The 23,880-nt window shown below is 45.0% G+C and overlaps 1 protein-coding gene across 2 annotated transcripts in view; it reads left to right on the top strand.

Moving 5' to 3' along the window:
- Positions 1-22,504, top strand: part of RtGEF (Rho-type guanine nucleotide exchange factor) — a 32,062-nt gene extending 9,558 nt beyond the window's left edge. The window contains exons 7-18 of one of the 2 annotated variants that reach the window (XM_089542934.1): positions 334-456; positions 1,212-1,350; positions 1,646-1,705; positions 1,789-1,869; positions 2,811-2,951; positions 6,042-6,117; positions 7,094-7,302; positions 10,012-10,168; positions 11,149-11,253; positions 12,771-12,849; positions 12,936-12,990; positions 14,129-22,504. In XM_089542934.1, the coding sequence (XP_089399060.1) occupies positions 334-456; positions 1,212-1,350; positions 1,646-1,705; positions 1,789-1,869; positions 2,811-2,951; positions 6,042-6,117; positions 7,094-7,302; positions 10,012-10,168; positions 11,149-11,253; positions 12,771-12,849; positions 12,936-12,990; positions 14,129-14,254 (1,351 nt within the window). In that variant the 3' untranslated portion in view covers positions 14,255-22,504. Of the gene's footprint in view, positions 1-333; positions 457-1,211; positions 1,351-1,645; positions 1,706-1,788; positions 1,870-2,810; positions 2,952-6,041; positions 6,118-7,093; positions 7,303-10,011; positions 10,169-11,136; positions 11,254-12,770; positions 12,850-12,935; positions 12,991-14,128 lie in introns of both variants that reach the window. The other variant, XM_089542933.1, reaches the window with a different exon arrangement.
- The last annotated feature ends 1,376 nt before the right edge of the window (positions 22,505-23,880 follow it).

Below are 23,880 nucleotides of genomic sequence, written 5' to 3'. Positions count from 1 at the left end.
TTTGCCCTCGTTTGGTCCTTTTATTTATATTACAGTTGGTTTAAGCTTGTTGTACGCAAGTGGTCCATACTGAGGCTCTTTTATTTTTCATTCCTTGTATTGGCTTCAATGAAACGGATATCTTCAGCGAGAAGGCGGGTGATATGCGCATGCCACTTTGCTAGCATAAGTGCCTTCTTTTTGCGCGCTGACACAAAAAAGACAATTGGTTATGCCTTTTAGACATACTGTTAACAGCCTCAGCATGTCGCAGAAACGATTGTTGGGCCCACTGAACAGATTGAAAGATGCCCGTTTGCAGTGACTGTGTTTTTTGATGCTTGTGGTATGCAGGCAGCCCAGCCGGGACCAACGAGTGGGTGGCGCCTTCTTGCAAATAGCAGCACGCATGAAGGCCACCCAGCTGGTCTACTGTGCCAACCACCCGCGTGCCGTTCAGCTCCTGGATAAGCTCAAGTGGGTTGCATTCGTACTACTCGCTGGCTGGGATTTTGGTTATGCTGATGCCTTTTAGCCTCAGGTTGAGTGTCCAAAGTAGTCCCTGGACCTATTGCTCTAGTACGTGAATAAAAAAAATGAGACAAGGGCAGGCAGGTACCAACGCTTCCATTTGTTGCTTGTTTTGCATATTTCCTTTGATTGAACTCCTTCAGAGAGTTCTGCCTACTTTCATCAGCTCCCCGGGAATTTGTACTAGTTGAAAAACGTTTATGTGTCCGATTTTTTGCCTTAGATATTAAATCTTTAATGCACTGTTGGGAACAGTTAAGGCAACAGCTTTGACCGTGGGCTCTTGTGGAGTCAAGCAGCAACTCAGACAGAGCTGGTTGATCGCATTGATGCATAATTCTATGTATCTTTATCCTGTCTCTGTTTACTCTATCTCTCTGTTCTGTAGTGTGAAGGTAGCACGAACTCTTCTCGGAGTCGAGCACTGATATGCGTTGCCGGAGATTTATATTTGCCACTTCATATTGTGGTTTTTCATATGTGTAACATGTTACATGGGCGAGATGCACAAAACCCTGCAACAAGGGCTTTCAAAGTGTACTTTCCTGATTGAAAAATCATGCTACCTCGTATTGAACGGCTGTAGTTGTGGCTGGCTAGGGCATCCTTGTTATGGGCATCAGTGCCCAAGACAGCTTCCTCTTAGAGAAGAAACATTCATTGACCTGATGGAGGGTGTCTTCTTTTCATGGCTTGGACAGAGAGACACTGACTTCTTGGTTGGAGCAGCTTTCGCCACCTGGTGCTACTCTTTTGACCCTGACAACGGGGCTTAGTCGACCCTTCCGCCGCCTGGACAAATACCCAGCTCTGCTCACGGAGTTGCAGAGGCACACGGAGGTAGGCATGAGCCACTAAGCTCCAAGGTTGGGCCTTCAGCTTGTAGCCATTGCTTCAGCTTGCGTTCCATTGCTTCATATGCATTACATTGTTTAAAGACAGTGGGAAAAAGAATCACAAAAAGCTACAACATAGCACGGTTAGGTTTTCCTACTCGCATTCATTGTTTGTCCATGCTGTAATAGTTGTGGTCAATCCCATAGCCGTTCCTGATTCAGGAAAGGTTTCTGTACAAGCGGCTTTTTGAAACAAATATGCTCCTTGCGGATTGGTGACGGCCTGTCCTCTCTTGCAGGAGAGCCACATAGATCGTGGAGACACTCAGAGGAGTGTCTTTGTCTACAAGGAAATGGCGGTATGTAGTGTCCTGCGTGCACAGTGGTGCCCCTCTGTGTGGCGGTGCGCATCCCGCTGAAATGTCGGCCCCCATTGGTGCAGGCCAGCTGCTCTTCCATGAGGCGCCAGAAGGAGCTGGAGCTGGAGGTACTCGCTGGCACCGTAGATGGCTGCGATGGAGAGGTGGGCATGCGCACATTTGTGCTAATTTCTTTTTATTCTTTCAGTGGGAGACTCATGATTTAGGCATGTTGCCATTCACTAGTGCCAGCAAGCTTAGTCATATGCACCTGGCTATTGTTGCCATTCTACAGCATGTAGGAGTGACCTCTTTCCTTTGCCTTCTTTTTTATTCACTTCTGTCTGTTTGTCTTGTACATTTGCTCAGCTTACCTGCACGTTAAGGAAGAATACATTGCTGGCTTCTGGTAGTGCAAAAAACAAGCTTCTGCTAGATTATCATCATCATCAGCCTGACTACGCCCACTGCAGGGCAAAGGCCTCTCCTTTGTCTCTCCAATTAACCCTGTATTTCACCAGTTGCAGCCACCGTATTCCCGCAAGTTTGTTAATTTCATACGCCCACCTGACTGCTGCTACAGATTGGACGAAAAAATGGTCTAATGGAAGCACTTTAAGATGCCTCTGCCTGTGCTAGCATACAGTTACGAAATGTTTCATGGTGAAGGTTAGCACGAAAAGAGGTACAACTGTATGGCTTTTTGTAGCTCTATCGACGTTCGTTTGGGCGCTAAAGTTGTATTGCTATAAAATTTGAAGTTGAAAGTGCGTCTTTCTTTTCTTCTTTTTTTTATTAGATGGTAGTGCTCTGTAGCCTTAGAGGCCAGGAAACAAAAAAGTACTTGATGTCATCACATTTTGCCAATATAAGCAGCCGATGGCAGCAATAGCTAAGTTAAATTTTTTCCTTTTCCGGGATAAAAAAAAAAAGCTCCAGTTTCAGCCTCTTTGTTAGTAGGAACATGATAATCAGTAATAATTATTATTGATTATTGATTAGCACATAATCAGTAGGACAGAAGTGCACAATAAAGGTTTTTCTGACAAATGGCTTGACGTGCCAGAATTGAGCCAGTATACCAAAAGGGGACTTGATGCTCCAGGAGCTGCAGTGCCTGGGAGAGCTGCTCCATGTGGGACCTGTGGTGCTGTTGTCTGGTGAGGAGCGACGTGACCTGTACCTGGCGCTGTTCTCCAGCTGCCTGGTGCAGCTGTCCCTGGCCAACGGTCGCTTCTCCTACCAGGTGTGCACCTCAGTCGGCTGCTGCCTTTTGTATTCTCCCATTCTGCGCATAATATTTATTCCAGGTTCCCCTCCGTGGTGGGAGGCAATGGTTTTACTGCTTGCTAATCTGGCTGCCCAGCTGCCCTTTGCCATAAGTAGACGGCACCCATCACCAACGTACCATAGCAGTAGGCTACTGCAGATAGTTCGCTCAACACTAATCATATTGCGGTGATGTGCTTGACAAGCTTGTACTCTGCATTGTGTAGATAATAGGCACCACTGAGTACGCATGGTCTAAAGCATATATGGCATGACTGAGCTAAGTTTGTGTCACTTGCATGTAAAGGGGGCAATACCGCACAGGCATGTAAAATCCTCTTACCTTTTTTCATACAGTAATTTTACTATCCCTCTCATGCTGCCTCTTTTCCATGCCATCTGTTTCTTGTATCTTTACCTTGTCCAAAACACTTGCTGTACATCATGGTGCTGGTTATTCAAAGGTAATGCACCTGGATATCAGAACACTGTTGCCAAATTGCACTCACCTGCAACTGCAGTCGCTGCCTAGTGGTTTGAGCATCCACCTCGCATGAGAGAGTGAGAGAGGTGCTGGGTTAGATCCCCAGTGCCAGCCCACTGGTTTTCCGACGGGTGCATGCTTTCTCCAGGCCTGGTGCTTGACTTTTCTGGGGTGAAATGCTTGGGAAAATGGTGTTGGACCAAAGTGATTTGCTGTTGCATGGAGTGAATACATGTACTTCTACTGTAGCACCTTTAGTCCTGAATGCATGGCATCAGAGACCTTCAAGTTGATGTGGAATTCAAGTTGATGTGGAATTCCAGGGAGTAAAAAATTGCTGACTGAAATCAAGCTGTAGATGAAGGTTAATAAGCCTACTTGAATTTAGATTATTGTGCTTTTTGCATTCAGATATGCTTCACAGAGGTCGCATTATCAGATATTAGCTAACTGACAGCAGGGAGTAGGAAGGATGGCTCCGTGCATTAGCATGTAGAATGCTGTTAAAAAATATGTATATATGGCAAGTCTTGTACTTGCTACGTTAGCTCAGCCACTATAATTCCGAATTCGACCTCCTGGGGTTCTTTAACGTGCTCTGAAATTGCACAGTATGTGGGCCTCTAGCATTTCGCCTCCAGTGAAATGCAACTGCCATAGCCAGGATCGAACCTGCATCTTTCGGGTTAGCTGTCAAGCACTACATCCACTGAGCCACCAGGGCAGCACGAAATTGAAAATTAAAAGGAAATGGCGCAGTAATTCTCTCACATCACGGTGGACATCCCAATAGCGCGCCATAAGGAAAGAGAGGAAGGTTAGAGTGAAAGAAGACAGAGAGAAAGAGTGCCGAAATAATTACAACCACCTGGAGATCTTGAACATCCGCTGACATAGCACAGCATGGGGTGCCTTTTGCATTTTGCTTCCATCAAACACGGCCACTGTCCAATAAATATATTCGTTTCATTTCAATACAGCCAGTAGCTATTAGCATATTTGACCAACTCATTGGGTGCACCGATATCCGACCAATAGCTGTTGGTCTGTTGGACTATTTGATATTTGTTAGCCCTATAGAAAGTCATATAACACAAATAGGGTTTCAATACACGAATAAAACCAGTGAAAATATTGTATTAGACGAATACAAATTTCTATTCTAGTTTTGTTGCCAGGGATATGACTTGTTTGCAGTGCTGCTTTTATGGTGTTCAGAAAAAAAAACTCAATTTTGATTTAAGGCTCCTGACTAGAGCCTTTACAAATTTATAGATTCTGCAGGGAATGCTGAAGCTTCATTGCTGTCAGTCCTCTGACTGTGCTAAATATACTGTGAAGAAGCAGAAGTGCAGAGCTGTATTGAGAAGATGAAGCAACGTAACTTACACTGTGGTAGACCTGTGCTTTACTGTCTCATCTTAACTTTTAAAACAAGATAAGTTGCATGATCTTGCTGGGGCATGAACGCCCACTTCATTGCAAAGAAGCTACCACATTTCTGTTTGGTTAAATGGTTTTTGGTGGATAGCATTTTTCATCATTACTGTTTTTCATTAAAAGCATTTTAATAGCTCTGATTGAGATAGAATGTATTTGCTCCAGGGTTGCGCTACTTTTCTTTTGAATCTTGAACCTGTCTCGATGGCTTAGTAGCTATGGTGTTGCCTACTGAGCCCAAGGATGCAAAATCAAATCCTAGCTGTGGCGGCTTCATTTAGATGGAGGCGAAATGCGAAATTGCCCATGTCATGTGCATGTTAAAGAACCTCAAGTAGTTGAAATTAATCTGGAGTCCTCTACTACAGCGCCTCTCACAACACACATGCAGCTTTGGGACGTTTGCAATACCATGGTATGTAATACCATTTTGAGTTTTTAGATACTAAAGTTTGAAAAAAATGTGCGAGACTCATGGGTGCAAGAGTTTTCAAAAGTCTTTGTCTGCATAATTTCTTGAGTCTGTAATTCATCAGGTGCTGGATTGCTATACCTCAATAGGTATTGTCTGCACATCTTTTGCTGCTCCAAACTTTAGAGAAGCAGATGTGTCTTGCCCATTGAAGCTGATGGAAGCTGCTCCTTTTGGGTCACATGGCTGACTGTTTGTTTCACCCATGGTCTTCAGTTTGTGAGTTACAATGATGTACTTCGGTGCTTGCCCCCTTTGAGGTTTTAACAATGAAATTCAAAGCTCTCCCTGTTTCTCTGAAGACTATATGTATACTATTGAAACATAGACTTTTCCAGTCAAACAGTTACCCTCATAGAAATAGCTGGACGAGATGGTATTGTATCATTTTGAGAAGAGCACGCGTGAAACACACAGGCAGAGCGGGAAACAGCCATGATCCTGTTGTTTATTGCTCCATCCATGTCTTTCACACTAAGCCTTTCTCAAAATTTCATCCTTGCTCCTAACTTCTTAGCATCTCTGGGCACTTGTATTTTATGTGCTTTGCTATGAGAAATATTACTTGAGGTGTGAGCATATCACATACTGTTGTGGAGGTCTGTTCCCAAAACATCTGGCAGAATTTGTTGTTTTGTAGATGGGCTCCAGACCTTCTATGTTCTGTGCAGGGCCGCCTGCCTATGGCAGGCTTGACAGTTGCTACTTCCCAAGATCCAGCAGATGGCTGTGCCTTCGACATCCAAGGTGGCATCAGTATTCTTTCTTCGAGAATGGGAATGGGGCTGGATATTTTTTTTTTTCATTCTGCAATGTAATGAGTTGTTTATGGTAGATTCCTTACCACTACTGGAGAATTTGAAGATGTAGATTTCAGATCAGTGTTGGGATGTTGATATCTTCAGGTCTTGCAGCTTGCATGGAACAGTCAGTTGCTCATATTTTAGCTTTTGGAAGTGTAAGTTCAGTGTTTGCTTTTTTCTTACTACTGAAAATCTTTTGCAGCATACAGGAGGGCTGACATGTCTGGGTTGGCTTTGGGGCTTGATTAGCAAAAAAAAAAATGCACAAGAAGTACTTTCTTAGCTATCTCTTTGAGCTGCAAGGAGTTAGCGAGTGGGATCAATTGTACTATTTTAAATTTCGGGTGCTCATTCCACATTGTGTACTGAACGCAACTTGCATGCTATCAAGTACTTGCGGCTACAAGGTGAAACATTGCATGAGTAAGACTTTTGGGCTGGAGGACACTTTTTTTTTTTTGCTGGACATATTGTTGCAGCGAAGTGTCTTGGTAGAATGAGGTGGCCGTGCTCTCCTGATTTTTTTGTAGTAAGGAGATGACACTTTAGCTGTTGCTGAGGGCCATTATCTCCTTTCGAGGTCAAGAACTCTGCTAGAGGAGGAAATATACTAAAGCTGGGGAGAAGAAGTTTATATGGGGCATAAAGGAAGTGCTGAAGAATGTATGTCCTCTTGTAGCATTCCAGCCTTCCTGCATACTGATCACTGTGGGAGCGATTGCAGAGCAGGCAGTGGGGTTTACTGTAATATCTTATGTGCCTCGTGGTTGGGGATGGTTGTCTCGCCAGTGATCAGAGGGCTGCCAGTGTGCGAGTGGCTGTGTCTAGTCTGTGAAGCAATTTTCTCTTGCCAGAGAGGAACATTTTTTTTTTTTTGGCGTGTCAGCTGTATCCAAGTTGAGACTGAACCATCTGCCCAGGTCCAACGGTGCCGCGCACAACCGTGCTCTGTCGGAGTGCGGAGGAGGCCTCTCAGTGGAAGGCCAAGCTCAGCTGCTGCCCCTCTGCTCCACCAGCGGCACCCAGCCCACTGCGACGAGCAGTGACGCCCGTCGGACCCTCCACACCACCAGCGCCCACTGTCACAGTGGTGCGGCCGATGGAAACTCCCGTGCCACAGCGTCCCTTGGTAAGCCAAATGAGGCCTGTGGAGTTGTTCCGAGAATGGATGGATTCTGTGAACTCTCAGAGAAGCTGCCAACAAATTGTGCTACTCACTGAAGGAAATATAAAGCAGTGCACCTTCAAGTTGTCAAGAGAAGGTTTGAGCATAAAATTATTTAGCTGAGCACGAGCTGCTGTCATGCGAAACAACACCTTTTTAGCATTGCTTAAGACGGGGGCTCTTAAACTGCCATGGGTTCTGAAGGATCCATGGTGAATCAGTGCAGAGTGGGTGACTTTCACTTCAGCCCTTTAAAGGGATACTGACCCAAACTTTTGGAGCTGCTCTTTTACATGTAAATTTTATTGACCCTCTGCATTCAGAAATGGTCAAAATTACCTAAAATTATTATGCTACAATCACCTTTCTCTTGATAAATATTACAGTTCTTTATACTTTTGCAGTGAAGGGACCTTATAGTGATGTAATTCTAGAAATTCATAACTTCTGACATTTTCAATGCCTAAGCATTACAGGGTTAAAGACTGCTTCCATGTTTCTTGACAGGTATAACAACTGCCTTACATTGGCACGCTGTGCCAAAAGCATGCCAACCACTGGTTTGACTATGTCATTGGAAGCCTTCTTCAGTGCGGATTTGACAGTATAGTAGCAGTCAGATTTTGGAGTTTCACTGTGAAACTTGTTTTGGTTTAATTAAATGTGGTGTACGGAAACGATAACACTACCCTGCTGCTCTGAACATTTTCCCTGTGTTGTTGGCACTGGCCACTTTGCTTGCTTTTCCACCATGCGCATGCAGCATCATCATCATCATTTATTAGCCCTTAAGGGTCCCGTTAGGGACATTACATAAGGGGGGGGAGGTGTTACAGGGGTGTTCAGCAGTCATACATTAATATATAAATATAGAAGAAATATAGAAATACACAAAAATATAGAAAATATAAAATATAGAATAGAAAAAAAAAGTAGAACAAGACAAAAAAAAAAGACAGAAGTAACAAATTCAAATAATCACGTCATGACAGAGTGTAGCAGAAATATAAACAAAAACAAATTACAACTTTGGAAGTAGACCAGGCTGGTCAGTTTGCAGGGCTTGGAAGCTGGCATAGGGTGCAGGAAAAAATTATTTGTCGTTGAGATGGTCGATTAGGAGCTGTCTGAATCTGGAAGGATTAGTCTCAATGACAATGTGTTCGGGGAGGTTATTCCAGCTTTCTATCGCACTGGGAAGGAAAGATTTATTGAAATAATTGGTGGAGCCGTGCAAACGCTGTATGCTTAAGGAGTTAAATAAACGATGAGATGATCGTAGCGGAGCTCGTAGAAGGTTTTCTCGAAGTGCTGGAAAGTTAAAGTACAGTTTGTGAAAAAGACAAAGAATTGAAGTTTTCCTGCGAAAGGCTAATGACTTGATGCCGAGAGATGATTTGTGACACAACTATGTCCTGTTCCTGCTGTATTTTTTTTGTAGTCTTTGTGACAAGCAGTGACTTCAAATCTCTTGAAACCTTTCAGTTAGTATTAGGAGTACGTAAATTAGTTTTGAATTCAAAGTGGATGATACCCAGTGAAAAAAATTAAATTTGGATTTCTAGCGTTTGAATTTATGAATTATTTGAAATTTGAGCAGCCTCTTGGGTTTACATCTGCTGTGCGTACATCGGAGTCTGTAGCACTGCACTGATGAAATCCTCCAACATTTGAGGCTCTGTGCTTTTTTTTTCCTTTGTGGAAATTTGTTGTGTGTCATTGTAGGCAATTCAGAGCCTGCTTGCGTGATGTGCTAACTTGCCTCTGTGGCTGTCGCAAGTCATTGCTCAACAAAAGTGATGTCCAGATGAAAAAAAAAAGGGGCTGGTAGATTGAAAATGATTTATTTTGTATGCACGAATGCTTTATTCTTTCTGCAACCTAAAAAAGACGTGTAGCCTGCCTTAGCAGCCAGCTGCAAGGCTGGTGTATTCCATAGTGTTCTGGGGGTACATTGCGTGCGAAAGTAGGCGTAACGACGATCAAGAGCACTCAGGCTGCTTTGTTTCAGTTTTGCTTTTTCTGAACTTTGCTGCAGCCTGCAGCGACAGCGGCTCAACCAGCCAAACCAATTCAGCTGAGCACCATTTCGGACATTGATTGGCACGTCGCTGGCGTTGTCTTCCTCCCTCCCTCTCCCACTTTTTCTTTTTCCTCAATGCTTTGGCACCGCCTAGCTGTTTGCTTCCATCCGTGTGGTTCCAGTCTTCCAGTGCACTGACGTGCTGCGTGCACCTCGCGTGCCTGCCATTCGCCGTTTGTGCAGTGAAGCCTCCTCAAACGCGATGGTGCCGCTTATGGCCAATGTGACACAGTAGTGGTGGAGCTCCATGGAGTTGCACCGTGAAGGGTGCGGAAGGCCCATATGATTTTGGAGCAGTTCTTCTTCCATTCTCGACAGCATGCACGCAATAAAGCATTGACAGAAACATAAAAAAATAGTCATTGGCACGCTTTTCTCATCTCAAAATCAGACAACCATTGCGTAGTCTTTCACCAAACAAATTTACCGTGATTTAAGCAGTCCTTGACAGTTTTTTCGGGGTCGTTCAATAATTCGAACTTTTAGATAATACGAGCATTTTCTCTGGTCCTTTGAAGTTCGAATTAAACAGCTTTTGCTGTATGCTGCTTTAAATGGCAGTCTTGTCAAGTGTGGTCACTCTTTTGCAGCCTGTGCTTCTGGGGCCATCCACTGATAAAGCGGCTGTGCCGGAAAGCTTGGCGTCAGGAGCAACACAGGGCAGTGGCTGGTGCTTGCGGCCGCACCAACCTCTGCGGCCTAGGCCCGCAGCTGGCCGTGCGCCACACCGGAAACAGCGCAGGCCTGGTGAGCAGGAGTCTTCTAAAAGATAACATGAAAGGACATCGGGCAACACAGTGCTAGGGACAAAGGTCCTGCACATAGGGTCCCTCATGATGCCAACTAGCAAATAAATTTTTCCTCATCTTCCGTTGCGAAGGATTTGCAAGCTTATGTATGTGTACTGTTGGCGTCAAAGAAGCGAGACAGGCAATTCTGTTGAGATGTTTAGTTTTCAAGATAACTGTATCGCGAACAGAAGAAAAGAGTATTAGCTGCTAGAGAGAAAATGCAAATGGGGTCTGTTAACACTTCCATGTAGTGGACTTCGCATCACTGAAGTGAAAATGAAGTGCATTAATAATCAGTCTGCATCAGCTAAAATTTCCTGGTATTGCTTCTCCCATTTCAGTTGACCTGTTTACAATTTCATTTAATGCTGACAGTACACAACTAGTCACACCTGCTGTGTACCTCAGAACAAGCTTATGTTTGATTAGTGGGCCGAGTCTCATTGTCTTTTCCACTGAATGCTGCAGTGTGGAATAGCAGTTAAGGTGAAGGAGGTGTATCTCAAGTAGAGGTTTGCACTCAAAACTCTAATTCTATGAGTGTGCAGGCGGCAACTAGTTCAAGGGGAGAATGATGATCTTTTCTCCTTAGCGACCATTATTGTCACATGATGCAAAGGCCTTTCATTACTTCAAGTGACGGCTGGGACGTGATGTGAAGTAGCTATGAGTAAGTGACTGTTAGGGTGACCGAGTGTAGATTGTTGAGTAAGTGGGACAAGCACTGATTTTCATCCTTGGCATTACTGCAGTAAGGTCTTCATGTGATGAAATAGTATGCAGCGAAGTAGGCAGCATTGCTGACATGATTAAAAGCATTGCCATCCACGTGGGAAGATGTTTAGCTATGTCAGAATCTTGCTTATAATGAACAAATTGCGGCCATGTTGTGAAGGTCTGAGGAGCATGTTGCAAAGTCCTCAGGCACCCGTGCAGGTCCGGCTGAGGACAGGGCACCACATGTTGATGACATGCAGCTGCTGCAAGTCATCGAGGCCTACTGTGGCAGCAGCTCCCGGACAAGGCACACAGTGAACTCAGGTGGGCACCATGTTTGTTTCTTGTTTCTCTGGGATGACATCATGTGGGCTCTGGGATTACTTGCACATTAAACATTTTAAATGCACAGCCCAGAAGGCGGACCTTTGAATTCTAAGTTACTGAGAAGCTAGCGTGAGTTGCCAAATGAGCTGCAAACTGAAGGACAGTTGTCAATTTCACCCCTTTTTTTGCTGCTCCCCAACCATTTGAAGTAAATTAGCTTATTTTGTGGCTCCTTTATGTACTTATTTATGGCAAATCACTGTGGATTGCACTAGGAGCAGTCAAGAATCATTGCGGCACTCTCTTGTCATAACTTGCAGCCACCCTATGTGGCACTTGAAATAACACTCATGCTATCAATGCTGTGTTGTGTGGTCTTGAAACTTGGTAAGTTCGAGCAAGCATGCTCAGTCACCTCTTATAATCGTCCTTGTTAGTTTCATCCACAATAGCATAATTCTCAAAGCCATAATGAGAGCACCAATGAGTTTCAGGCCTCAGTCATCCACTCTTACAGCAACAGCATGGGAAGAGGGTGTGAAATTGACAGCACTTTGCATTGAAAGAGCTGAAATAGCCTGAGCCAGTGGTGCTCTGTTCATTAATAGGCGACAGTACACATACAAATGAGCCAGGTGTCCACTAAGAATGCTGCAGTGGTTCACCCCGATGCTACCTTTTGCAGTTTAGAACCTGTGAAAGGAACCTTTCGTTGCCACTCTTCAGTAACTGTAAAGTGCCATTTAACTTCTGTGGTATCATTCAGCATGGCTGGGCATGTGTGTCCAAAGTTATTGCACTGTCAGTGATGCTGATTAAACTTGGGTATATAAATTTCGTTGTTAGGCTTTTGCCTGTTCTGCGTCAACAAAGAACTTTCTGGAGAGATTTTAGCATCAGGATTCTTTAATTTCCGAGATGTTGCTGGCAGCAGGCCAAGAAAAATGCACTCTCTTTTGTGGTTGAGAGCAGACATAAGCATGAAATGCTTTGCAGTACTCGCAGTGACGTAGAACATTCTAGAGACAAACTCGTTGCAAGGCAAGATCACATCTCAGCCAAACACAACCACCTGTCCTTAACGTCACTCAGGTGGGAGAGTGACGTTAAGGACACAACAGGCTCGGTGCTCTCGCATCGGTCACACGTCGCGAGGACTGTGCCTGTGCTGCTCGAGCTGCAGGACAGAGCTTTTTGCACTGCACGCTCACTTCGCGTACCACAGGACTGGAACATGCTGTTGTTGACATATGCACTGCTTCTGTGGCAGCGTCATTTCTAATTTTCCTGTTGCGAGAAAAATGCAACTACATACCAGACACCTGGGTTTGGAGCTGGTTTTAGCCCGTGCAGTGCTCCAGTATATACAGTCTTGGTTTTGAAATAAGCTGTGATGCCCTTGTACTTGTATGTTGCATTAAGTGCAGAATTTTAGATTATTGCAGCACGTAAGAAATTGACTGCCACTTGTGTAATTCACTAATACTTGGCTTGGCCTCATCTTTTCTTTGCAGCATTGATGAACTGCCCACAGGTTATCGTTGCGGAGGACGAGAAAATTATTGTTGATGATAACAAAGGCCTGGAGGAGAGGTAGGTACCTTGGAGCCTTTCCCTGATGCCCATGGTGTGAGCAATTGCGAACGTAGTCTTAGTGCTGCACATTATTTGATCCGCAGGAGCCTTGTTGACACTGTCTATGCGTTGAGAGACCAAGTCAAGGAACTGAGAAATGTAAGTGCAATGCAGGCAGCTGCCAACCTTTTGTTCACTTATGAATAGTGCATCAAGGCGAGCGACCGTGTGGCAACTCCAAGAGAGATAAAAGAGGCTGCTTCCATTTACTGGCCATTGGCTTTTGGCAGTGTTTGATTTGTGTTAGTTCCGAGCTGATTTTTTTATGTCCCTCCTATAAAATGTAGTGAGGCAGTATTGATGTGATATAGTGATACCTCAAAACTGCGGCTGCATGTTTGCTTTGTGTATAAAAATTTTGTATGACAGTCAGTGTCTGTATCAAATTGTGCAGATTCAGACTTTTCAAAAGGCCTAACTGTTGTTGCCATGTGCCTTGCTCTTGATTCCAGTAATGCATGCTACCATTTCTTTGACACCAGCTAGTCATGCATTCGCATGGCATCATGCTGTAGCATGTTGAGAGCAGTCTTGCATGCCTACACTACATAGAGTTGGCAGCAAAAGTTTATGATGGGGTTTATGTGCGCGAGAACAAATTTACTATAGTGCTTCTTCAGCACCTAGTTGTCTGGTGTTAATACCAGTGACTGAAGCATGCGCATATCTTCATACTTGCAAGCATTTCCGGCGATTGGATTGTGTGATGGTGCCGAAATAAATTTCTTCCACACACCTGTGTATTGTAAACTTTTGCGACCAATAGTACTATCAGCAACAACTGAAACACAAACAGGACAGCTGAAGCAGGAAATGAAAAGATTTAGATGAGGGAGACCAAATACTTGATTTACACTTCGATGGTGCAGTGCCTGCTTCGTATTTCTTTTCCAGCTGCTATTATTTTTTATTTTGGTGTTCATGTTACAAGTATGTTGTTCACATTTCTTTTGTTGCTTAAAGTACATATGAATAGCCTGCTGAAACCTTGGCACTTGGCAGTTGTGCCCATTTACAACTGCCTTCTCTAATGCCTTCAGCTTGTGGTGGCAGCCTATTCGGTTGTTCGGTGCATTAGCAATGTTCATTCTTAGTATCTCCGTTGTACTTTGTGGACCATCGTGCTCTAACAGAGTTGCAATGTCAGAGACCATTTTTAGGCACTGGAGATCTAGTTAAGAAGGTGGGCAATGAGTGTAATGCTTTTCACCATGCACCGGTGATGGCCGGTGTGCAGGAGACCAGCCAGCTGTCGCGGGCACTCGAGGAAGAACGACAAGCTCGGCTGCGGCTTGAGGCCCTCCTGCGGCAGCACATGCTGCTGGGCTCTTGTGACCAACCGCTGCTCATCACAGAATCTTGACCAGCCCCCCACACCATTACAAGCTTGCCTGCACCGGCCGGCAGCACACGCACTGTTTCACCACTCCGGAAAGGCTTGCTCCCGAAAGACACTGCAGTGCTGCCATCCGTTGCAGTGCCTTTGGTCCATCCACTTGTACCAAGAAGACGGCAGCTGTCACTGGGACAGGGAACGGTGGAAACCGAGTTTTCCAGCCACCTGCCTTGTTGCGTCCTGATGTTGAACACTGTTATTGCTACACTTTTTGCTCGCAAGAGTCCTTACCTGAGCAGCTCAGCGTGGGGAATGTTCCTCCATAGAACAAGTTTAGCACTCTCATCTGCTGTGTCTAGGCACTCGTGTTGCTGGTGCTACCATTGTAGTAAACATTGGTAAGGTTTTCTCCTGGGCCCGTAATCTGGAAGTGTCCATTAAGCGGACATGCCCAAATGGATGTGGCTTTCACTAGGAGCATTCTCTTGCTTCAAGAATTGGCAGTTGCCCCCACTGCTGTTTCAAATAATGGTAGTTGCTTATTAACTGCCACCACCTTTTAAATCAAACTCAGCCGGCTGTTTACCCGCCGCGGTAGTTCAGTGGTTATGGCGCTCAATTGCTGACCCTAAAGACGCCACGATGGCCAAATTTCGATGGAGGCAAAATTCTACAAGCCCATGTACTGTGCGATGTCAGTGCACGTTAAAGAACCCCAGGTGGTCAAAATTTCCGGAGCCCTTCACTACGGCGTCCCTCATAGCCTGTGTCACTTTGGGACGTTAAACCCTAATACGACGACCGATTTTTCGGACTCTCTAGGGGCCGCGAAAACGACCGAAAAATCGGGCAGTCCGGAAAATCAAATTTCACCGAAAAAATCACGAACTTATTACCACTATGCCGGAGAAAGCAGCCAATTGTATTGCACACATTCTAAATCTCCTCATGACTATATTTCGCGGCGCGAAATACCGTATAAACGCGTATGAGGGCCGCACTTTTTTTTTTCCAGATTCGAGGATCAATTTTCAGGGTGCGGCCCATACACGCGATATGCGAAAAAAAAAATTTTTTTAAGTAAAAACACATCAACCAGGGAATGAGCGACATTTATTCTACGTTCAATCGTCACTCGCGAAGTATTTAGACTCCTGAGCTGGTGCTGCGCTCTGGTGCACGCTCATGCCAAAAGAAGCCGCGCAGCATGTCCGCTGTCAACGTGTAGCCGTTGTTCTGCAATTCCATCACATAGAGGAGCAGCTCTTCTTCCAGTTCAGGAAACTCGCACGGCTTGACTCGGACAGCGCGTTTTTTGCAGCTTGTGTTTCTCTTTTGGTTGCACCATCATCGGACGCACTTCTCGGCCACGTCGAATTTCCCGCCCGCCGCACGCTTACCGACCGCGTTCGAGAGCTAACTCCCAGCCGTGTAGCTTAAGGTGCTTGCCCATCGCGATAAAACTGTGAAGCTCGGCGGCAGCACGCGAAAGCCACTATCACGGCGAACGCGCTAACACGCATGCTGACACGCCACGAAAGGCTGGAGCTGGCGATACTGATGCCGATGTGAACAGCGGAAAATCGCGACCGAGAAAAATGTTGATGATAATGATCACGGCGCCATCCATAGACGGCACTTGGAAGCTCCGGTGCGCGCGCGTGGCCTCCGCGAACGGCGCAGCGCCGGAGCAGATCGCGGCCGCGATAAGATCCGGCGGCGCGCCCGAAGCGCGCTTCGATCGCGGAGGCTACGGCGTGCGCGTAGCCTCCGCGATCGTATTCGCGTTCCGTGTTCGGGACTAAAGACTCGGCACAGATGAGTTCCGTGAACTCAGACTACGGTTCAAGTTCGTGCGGCGGAAGACATTCAAGGACAGTACGAATTCGAAAACACGCGAGCGCAATGTGCCGACTCGCGCAGAATTTCAGCGTCGCAAGAGGCTCCCTTTAAGCTTGAGTTTCGTTTTGTTTGATCAAGTTTTCGATATCTCCTGCAGTCTGAATTAATGAGGTTCCACTGTACACATTATATGGCGGCTTGGGTACCGGCGGCGAGTGCGAACGAGGTCCGAAAAATCGAGTGGTCAGTTGCGGTGCGTCCGAAATTTCAAGCGCTCTTACACATTGGCTCTATGGGCCATGTCGCGGTGCCGCGAAAAAGTCCGAATAATCAAGCATGTCCGAAAAATCAGGCGTCCGAATTTTCGGTCGTCGGTCGTAAACCAATCAGCCGGCTGTTTATTTTTGAATGCTTTAATATGAATTGTAAGTATCTGTATGACAAGTTATTACAGCGAAAGCTGTTGTAGCCTTGGTTTAGCCATATAGCCCTACATTCTACCGTGGAATCTACGTTGGCTGTAAGACCTTAATTACTTAGTAAATTAAATTAAAGTAATTGAATTCAAGTTATTTAATTCAGTTCAATGACCGGCTTCTGCAAACTGTGGCAGGTGGCAAAGTGGAGAGAGAAAAATCGTAGCGAAGAAAAGTGCGAAGAGGGGGAGAGAGAGAGAAAGAGGCGATGGATGGCCTGGTGACTTGGGAGGTTATGGTGGGAACGGAGGAACCTGCAGCTAGAAGGTGGCTGCTATGGGGAGAACCCACAGGGTGGCTGCCATGGAGGAAGGAGGTTATGATAAGGGCGGAGGAATGCACACCCTGAGGATAATTCCATGGCAGAATGCAGGGCTATAGGACTATAACAAAGCTATAACAGCTTTTGCTGACTCATGTGCTAAGCCGGTAAAACTAGCTCTACAATTTTTTTTTATATTTATGCAATGGCAAGTGCAGTTTTCACTGAAAGATGTAATAGGAAAGATGGGGCCACCTATTGTCACACAGCCGTCACCTTTGCATTTAAGGCTCCAAGCAAACTGCACAGACTGAGGTGTCTACTTCGACACGTCAAGAATACGGGCCCTGGGTCATTGAGAATGGTATAGCTACATTCTAGTTTCGCAAGTACCTTCTACTGATGTCCCCAAGAAATGCATGCTGCATCAGCTGCGAGTATTTGCTGCCATTGAGAATGACCTGGAATGTGTGAGGCTTCGGCACAAATATTTGGCAAATTGACACATGGCAAGACACTGAGGACAGTGCAGAGGCCACACTGCCAACTTGAAAGCTGTTTTATATGACCAGTGCAGTCTGCAGAGGATGGTATAGCACATGCTTATCTCTGGATGTACTCGCAGTGATTGTGACATTCTTACTTTTGTCGGAATTTCACTCAGTTTGCTAATGCATTTTGGCGCACTGTTATTATCAATGTAACAAAGGTCCACTGTACTGCAAGCTTGTTCGGAGGAAGCTGCCACTGTGCCGCCACTATGACTAGCCGTGTCCATAGATCACGCCGAAGAATGATTTTTATACGCATATACGTTAGAATTTTTTTTCCATTACACATATATTACACATCTAGATAGACTTTGACGAAATGGATTTTAGCTCCTCCGGCTGTGTCGGAGACAGCTCTCTAAGGCAGCTACAAGAGTGATATATTTCTGGTATCAACCCTCACTCTGAAAGATCCGGGAAAGGTTATTTTTCACTGTGATGGGATTGTTCTGCCAGTCTACAGCTGTACCTCATGGCGCAGCATGCAGTGTATTTCCCTGCTTCTAATGGCAAAATGGGGAGGGAGCAGTGTCTGTTTTAAATAAGAATTCAAAGTTTATTGGTATTCTCAGTCTCGTTCTCATCACTGCCAATGCACAATGGTACCACATTGTCCGTGAAACCCGTCCGATTTGAAAGGCTGCATTTGTGGACAGAGCACAAGCCTTAGATATCCACAGAGGCATTAATTTCAGATTTTGTAGACTGATTAAGTATACCCTGCTTCTGGTTTCAGTTGCCATGACAGTTTATGCATACACAGAGCAGAATTGCATGCAAAAATCTTTGCATTACCTTTAAGCGCAAAAATGTTGACTTGTTTTCCGAAAAGTGCAGTGAGACAGCACACTTTAACTTGCTAGTGGCCATCGTTGCACTAGAGGCATGAGAGCTAGGCACATAAGGCCTTGATAAACAGCACTGAAGCAAAAGAAAAGGATGACCTGCAGCAACCTCTGGTGTTAACTCTGTGCAACTTCTCACGAAGCTCTTGGACATCAAAAACTGAAGCTGAGTTGTCGGTCTATGTTACTGCAATTAGTATGTTGCTAACGTAATTTCAGCTTAACAGTCCGCTGTAATCCACGTTCTACTTCAGGGTATTTGCCCCTCCCCTCAAAAAAAAAAAAGAAAGGTGGGGGGTGGGGGGTGTACTTTAGAATCTGGTAGATGAAGTGGTATGCATGTTATCTCGTGTCTTTGTTATGACAAGCTGTTGCTGCAGGAAAGCATTGTGCACAACTTGCTCTATATTGATACCTAACAGAACCATAAGTAACGTGGCACATATTGAGGCATTTTGTCCGGATCAGTCCTTTGCACCACTGGGACATGTGATTTGGCTTTCAATTCTGTGAGAGGATAGCAGGCTGTTCTTTGGTGAGGCCTCTGTTGCACATGCTTGGAAGGGAGAAATCACTCCATCATGATGAAAAGGGTTTCTAATTCAAGCCAAGCTTATGTGCTGTGCAGGCGCCACTATGCTGAGGCCACATTTTAGCGCGCCAGCATTAAGAGCATTAAACCTCCAAAAAACTTTTTAACATTTTGAGTAGATAATCGCATCACATTCCTTTTAAGTCCCCTCTCTCCGGTACAAAAGCCGTTTTTCAAAATGTCAAGTACAAGTATTTAAAAGGAGCAAAAACCAGGAAACCGAAACTGAAGCTGGGTTTCAACCAAGCTATGATGTCATGGCAGACCGTCCTATGATGTCACGAGTACTGTCGCAAAACCTGTCACGTGCGTGTTGATTGGCCAAACTGACGGCTTTTAAGTGACTGGGGTCATTATTAGTCTGAAGTTATCAAAGGCAGCTTGAAAGTTTGTCCCTCGGCAAACTGTAGCGAATATCGATGGCCGTGCATCCAGTGAAATAACACGCGCAGTGTTGCCTGCAGAAGTCTCTGCGATTGAGGCCACGAAATAGGAAATTTTAAAATTCGTTTGCACAGCAACGAAACACTACCCCGCTGCCAAATTTGGCACAGAGGACCAAAAAACTATGGAGAATGTACTGTGAAAGAGTAAAGTTGGAGGAGGTAGAAAAAACAGTGAGGTGGCCTTTGAGGAGCTCATGTCGCAGAAAAGCCGGTATCGGGAATGCGCTAGAACCCCTAATTGGTCGATAGGGTCATGACGTTGCAGCCACATGACGTCGCACAGAAGTTTCAAACCCACAATGCTCACGTTAAACGTGACATCACGCGTGCAATGGAAGTGATTAAATCATGACATGTAATGCAAATTAAAGGCCATCGCACATCTCAAATGATTCAACTTTATAAAGCAGTTGATTTCGCTTAAACAAAAATTTTCAGAATTCAGGCAGGATTCGAACATGTGACCCTTCGGTTGTGAGCCAGGCACGCAACCGACTAGGCCACGCAAGGCACGCTTGCATAGCTTTGGAACAAGCGGGAGTCTATATGTACGTCATGTGGTCTGTCACGTAAAGTTGTGTCTTACAACTACATTAATGGGCACATGTGCAAGCAGAGAGGACCACAGGCCGCTATCGCGTCACACCCTTAAGCCGAAGCTTCAGTGTTCCCCTAATTTTTTCACAATGCACTAATTGTTGTACATTTTCCAGAAGCTGCTTTTTAAGCTCTAAGAGCATGCCGAGTATACATGATAAACATTGTAGTGTTTTGTCACAGACACATACACGAGTTGTGCCAGCCCACGGTATCAAAATTTTTGAGGGATAAAAGCATTCATCCAGGAAAATGAAAATTTTGTATGTTATCAGTTAAACTGTTAACTGTTACACAGCTTTTTAATCAAAATTTGTTTCTTAACTTGCAAAATATAGAATTAAACCTGCACTATGTGCATTTAGCTTACATACTGCATTTAGACTGAAAATGATACAGTAGATGCATGTTTTGGGCTGTTCCTAGAAGCTTGTAGTGAACTCTCTGTTCATCTAAAACATTTCAGCCATCATATTAGCTACTACAAGAAAAAGCTTATTTTTAGCTAGGCTGCCTACTGGTGTCATGGTCACCAGTTTTCCCAGTACGAGTATGGTGCTGTTAGAACACAAATACTTTATTTAGTAACATTTTACATGCTTCATAAGCAACCTTCATCCTGCAGTGCCAACAGCCACAGCAATTTTGAAGTGGCAGCATGAAGAGCACAAAGCAGTGTGGAAAGCTTCTGATGGCGTTATAAAATGTTTACAAGTCTGAAATCTGTCATTAACCATTTCCTTGTGTACAATTTTCAATTGTTCAGTGCCCTACTCACAGGCTTATCATTTCTGTAATAACATATAAGCAGCTACTATTTCATGCGGTAAATAGGACTAGCTATCATGCACTTGTGATGTCCGAGAAGGCTCATTTGAGTTCGAATCAGTGTCGACTTTGTGGGCACAGCTAAGCTACTGTTTTGAGCATAGGAGTGTATAATAGGGTGTAAAATAGAAATGGTTTCTTTCTTTTGCTTGGACGAATAACTGTGTAAGAAAGGCTGTTTTGGCTGAACTACCATGCTTTTCAGTGGCCGCACTTCAGACCTGTGGCACTGTCACCTACTTTACTGATGACCCTCAAAAGAAAAGCACATAGCATTTACTGCTCGTGTGGACTGAAGCATGTAGGCCAATAAGGAAGCTCAATAGTAAGCCAAGAATAGCACCACAAGCTATGGAAAGGAAAATGAGAAAAAGAGCCTCTTGTTTTGGAGAATAAACTCTAGTTAATGCAATGCTAGGGCAAAACCTAGAGGAAAAAAACTGACTCTGGTGGGACATATAGTGCAGCGAACAGATAACTAATGATCTGTTAGGATAACAGAGTGGTTCAAATGAAAGGAAAACATAACTGGTGGCAACTGAAGGTCAGATGGGGAGGTGAGGCTAGGGCTAAGTCTGCTGGGATAGGGTGGCCATGGCTGGCCTAGGATAGGAATAACTGGACAATGGGAAAGGTCCTTGTCCTACCATAGATTTGACCAGGTTGATGATGATGGTGTGGCACTGTTTATGTTCCTCTTGCAGGGTTTCTTGTTCGAATTCTGCTGGCACACCACTCACTACATTGACCGACTTGCTCCGGTGTGCCCTGTGCATGTAAAAGTAGTCGTATGCAAATGTGGTGAAATTGTGCCAAGCAGCAATTACTCGCAAAAAGATGAAATCAGTGGCAAGTTTGGATTGTCTAAGTGGTGCTACTTACAAAAATGCAGAATTGCAGCATGAAATCACACTACCTGGCAGGAAGAAATGTGTTGTGTGTGTGCTTTGAGTGCATGGCATGTGACATTCAATTCGGCTTGCCCATTGTTGACACAGTAGTGGAACATACATGCTTTGTTGTGGGCAGCTCATGGCAAGGTGCTGGAGACGCACTTTCGTAGATATGCTGTGCTTCTCTCCATTGCTTGTGATTGGGACCCTCAGACAATCTAACGAATGCGGAGCAGTAGCATACAATCACATCCTCTGTGAATCACAGCAAGATGGCCTTGTGCTACTGAAGTGTTGTAGACCCCACGACAGTGACTACTTTTGCAGTTTCACCGAAAAAAAGATTCCAATTTGTCTAGGTCCGAAGTTTACATTGCCTGCACAGCTTGGAGAAAAAGCCTGCCATTTATTTCACTGTGTACTTTTTTTTTTTTTCACTGTAACACTAAAATTAATTTCAAGAGCTTTCCGCAGCCAGTGATTTGCCCATGCTAAAGTTGAAAGCTACCAAAGAGTTGCTGCTAAGTGCTTGCACTTCATTTTGAGTGGAGGAAAGCCGAGTAAGGTTTGCATGCAAGTTGCTAAAGTACTACTTGTTGGCTGCAGCCTCTGCAGGAATATTTGTGCATTTGGGTGCACTTGGCGCATCTGAACTAGTGTACAGTGCAGAGCATTTAAGGACATGCGATGCACATGCAGCCTTCTGAAAGTCCTATCCGTTTGGACAAGATGAGCCTGGCAGCTTCCCGAGCTGCCATGGTTGATGGTGCAGTCCTCACCAGAAGGAACAGAAATGAGGTGCATGGCCCATATGCATATGTTGGCAGTAGCTGGCGCAACCCCTGTTTACCAAAGCAGATGGCAACATTCTGCTAAATATGGAGGGGCCCTGTACCTTGTGACAAATTTTGCTCAGATATTAAATGCTCTGCTGTTGATAAAGTAGTAGTGGCTCATGAATAACATCAAAGCGCACTTTGCAGTGCACTTACTGTCTCGTGGCTCATCAGTGTCTAGCAAAAACTGAGAACCCCGGTAAGCTACTCAGAACCGTCTACTTGCCACAAGGCATCTGTCATGACTAAAGCTTACCTAATTTAGTAGTGTATGTATTGTATTGTCCAAAACGAACAACATCTGTACACTGAAGTCCAGGAGATGCATTCACTCCTCTGTTTACAGCTGACGCAGTTTACTAACGGCCACGCGATTCTGCTCATTTGCTCGCAGTGCGTACCGCACGACTGGTGATCATAACTTCAGTGATGTTTGGGCCGCATGTCACCGCTCACTTGTGGCACCGGCGATGTTCGGGATCGCGCGGTGTGCGCCGCCACTCACTGCTCACGGTGCATTGCGCTACTGGTGATTTGATGGCAACGCTTAGTGCTCAAGGGTGCAGTTGCAGCTCAAGCATTCGTATCATCCATAATGGTACAGGGGAGTGTTTGGAACACGCGGAATTCCGCATATTGTTCACAATGTACTCCAACCGGAGAATTTTACGAATTCGTATCGTTCGTGTTCATATCAGAGAAATTATTGCGAGAGCTGTTAAGGCACTTTGTACGCAATTGTGTGCATTGCGAACTGAGTTTTTTCTGAGTGCCTCCACCTAGCATTCTGTTTCAGGCTAATTGAACATCCTTTCTTAAAAATATGAGTGTGGTAGCATGTCCTCTGCCAATTTCTTGCATATAAATTTTGCCACCGGTACTAATGGCATTTTTTCCCCCAAATTTCTAGCATCATGTGTGTCCTCGAAAAAGTAAACGATTCCATGATATCTACGGTGCTAGTTTCTCAAACCCTAGTATTTTAACACGAGAGCGTTAAGGATCCTGCGTCGCAGAAAAGCGTGCGACGTCGTTGTGGGCCGTGAGCAAAAAATCCTACAAATATCCCCCGAGAAGTAACCTAGGTGGCACAATTCTGCCCACTGGATTGTGAGCAAACTGCCCACCATGGCAAGTAGCAGTTAAATTAATGATTGGTCGCGAGAGGTCGCTCAGGAAGAGCAACCTTGGTCTCAAGCCTCACCGGTGGCAGCATCTCCTGTTGCACGGCAAGGGCGCATCACTTAACAGCTGCACCACTGTACCAGGAGATGTATGAGGACTCCCAGCGACCTATGAATGTAAAGTAGACAATGACCAATTTTGCATATATCCTCCTGAGACCCGAAGTGAATTTGAGTTCACAAAAACTTTGTAGGGTTTCAGAATAAGCTGGTAGGAGTACAAAGGTGAAAAGTGAGAGATATTTTCTCAACAGAACTAATAGTTTCAGCTCAGCACGATGTCCAATATATTGGACACTAG

The sequence above is a fragment of the Amblyomma mixtum genome, chromosome 5 (genome assembly GCF_055824585.1).
Source record: "Amblyomma mixtum isolate Tamu chromosome 5, ASM5582458v1, whole genome shotgun sequence".
Lineage (NCBI taxonomy): Eukaryota > Metazoa > Arthropoda > Arachnida > Ixodida > Ixodidae > Amblyomma > Amblyomma mixtum.
The sequence above is the reverse complement of the archived record's forward strand: the minus strand, read 5'-3'. Positions and strand labels throughout refer to the sequence as shown.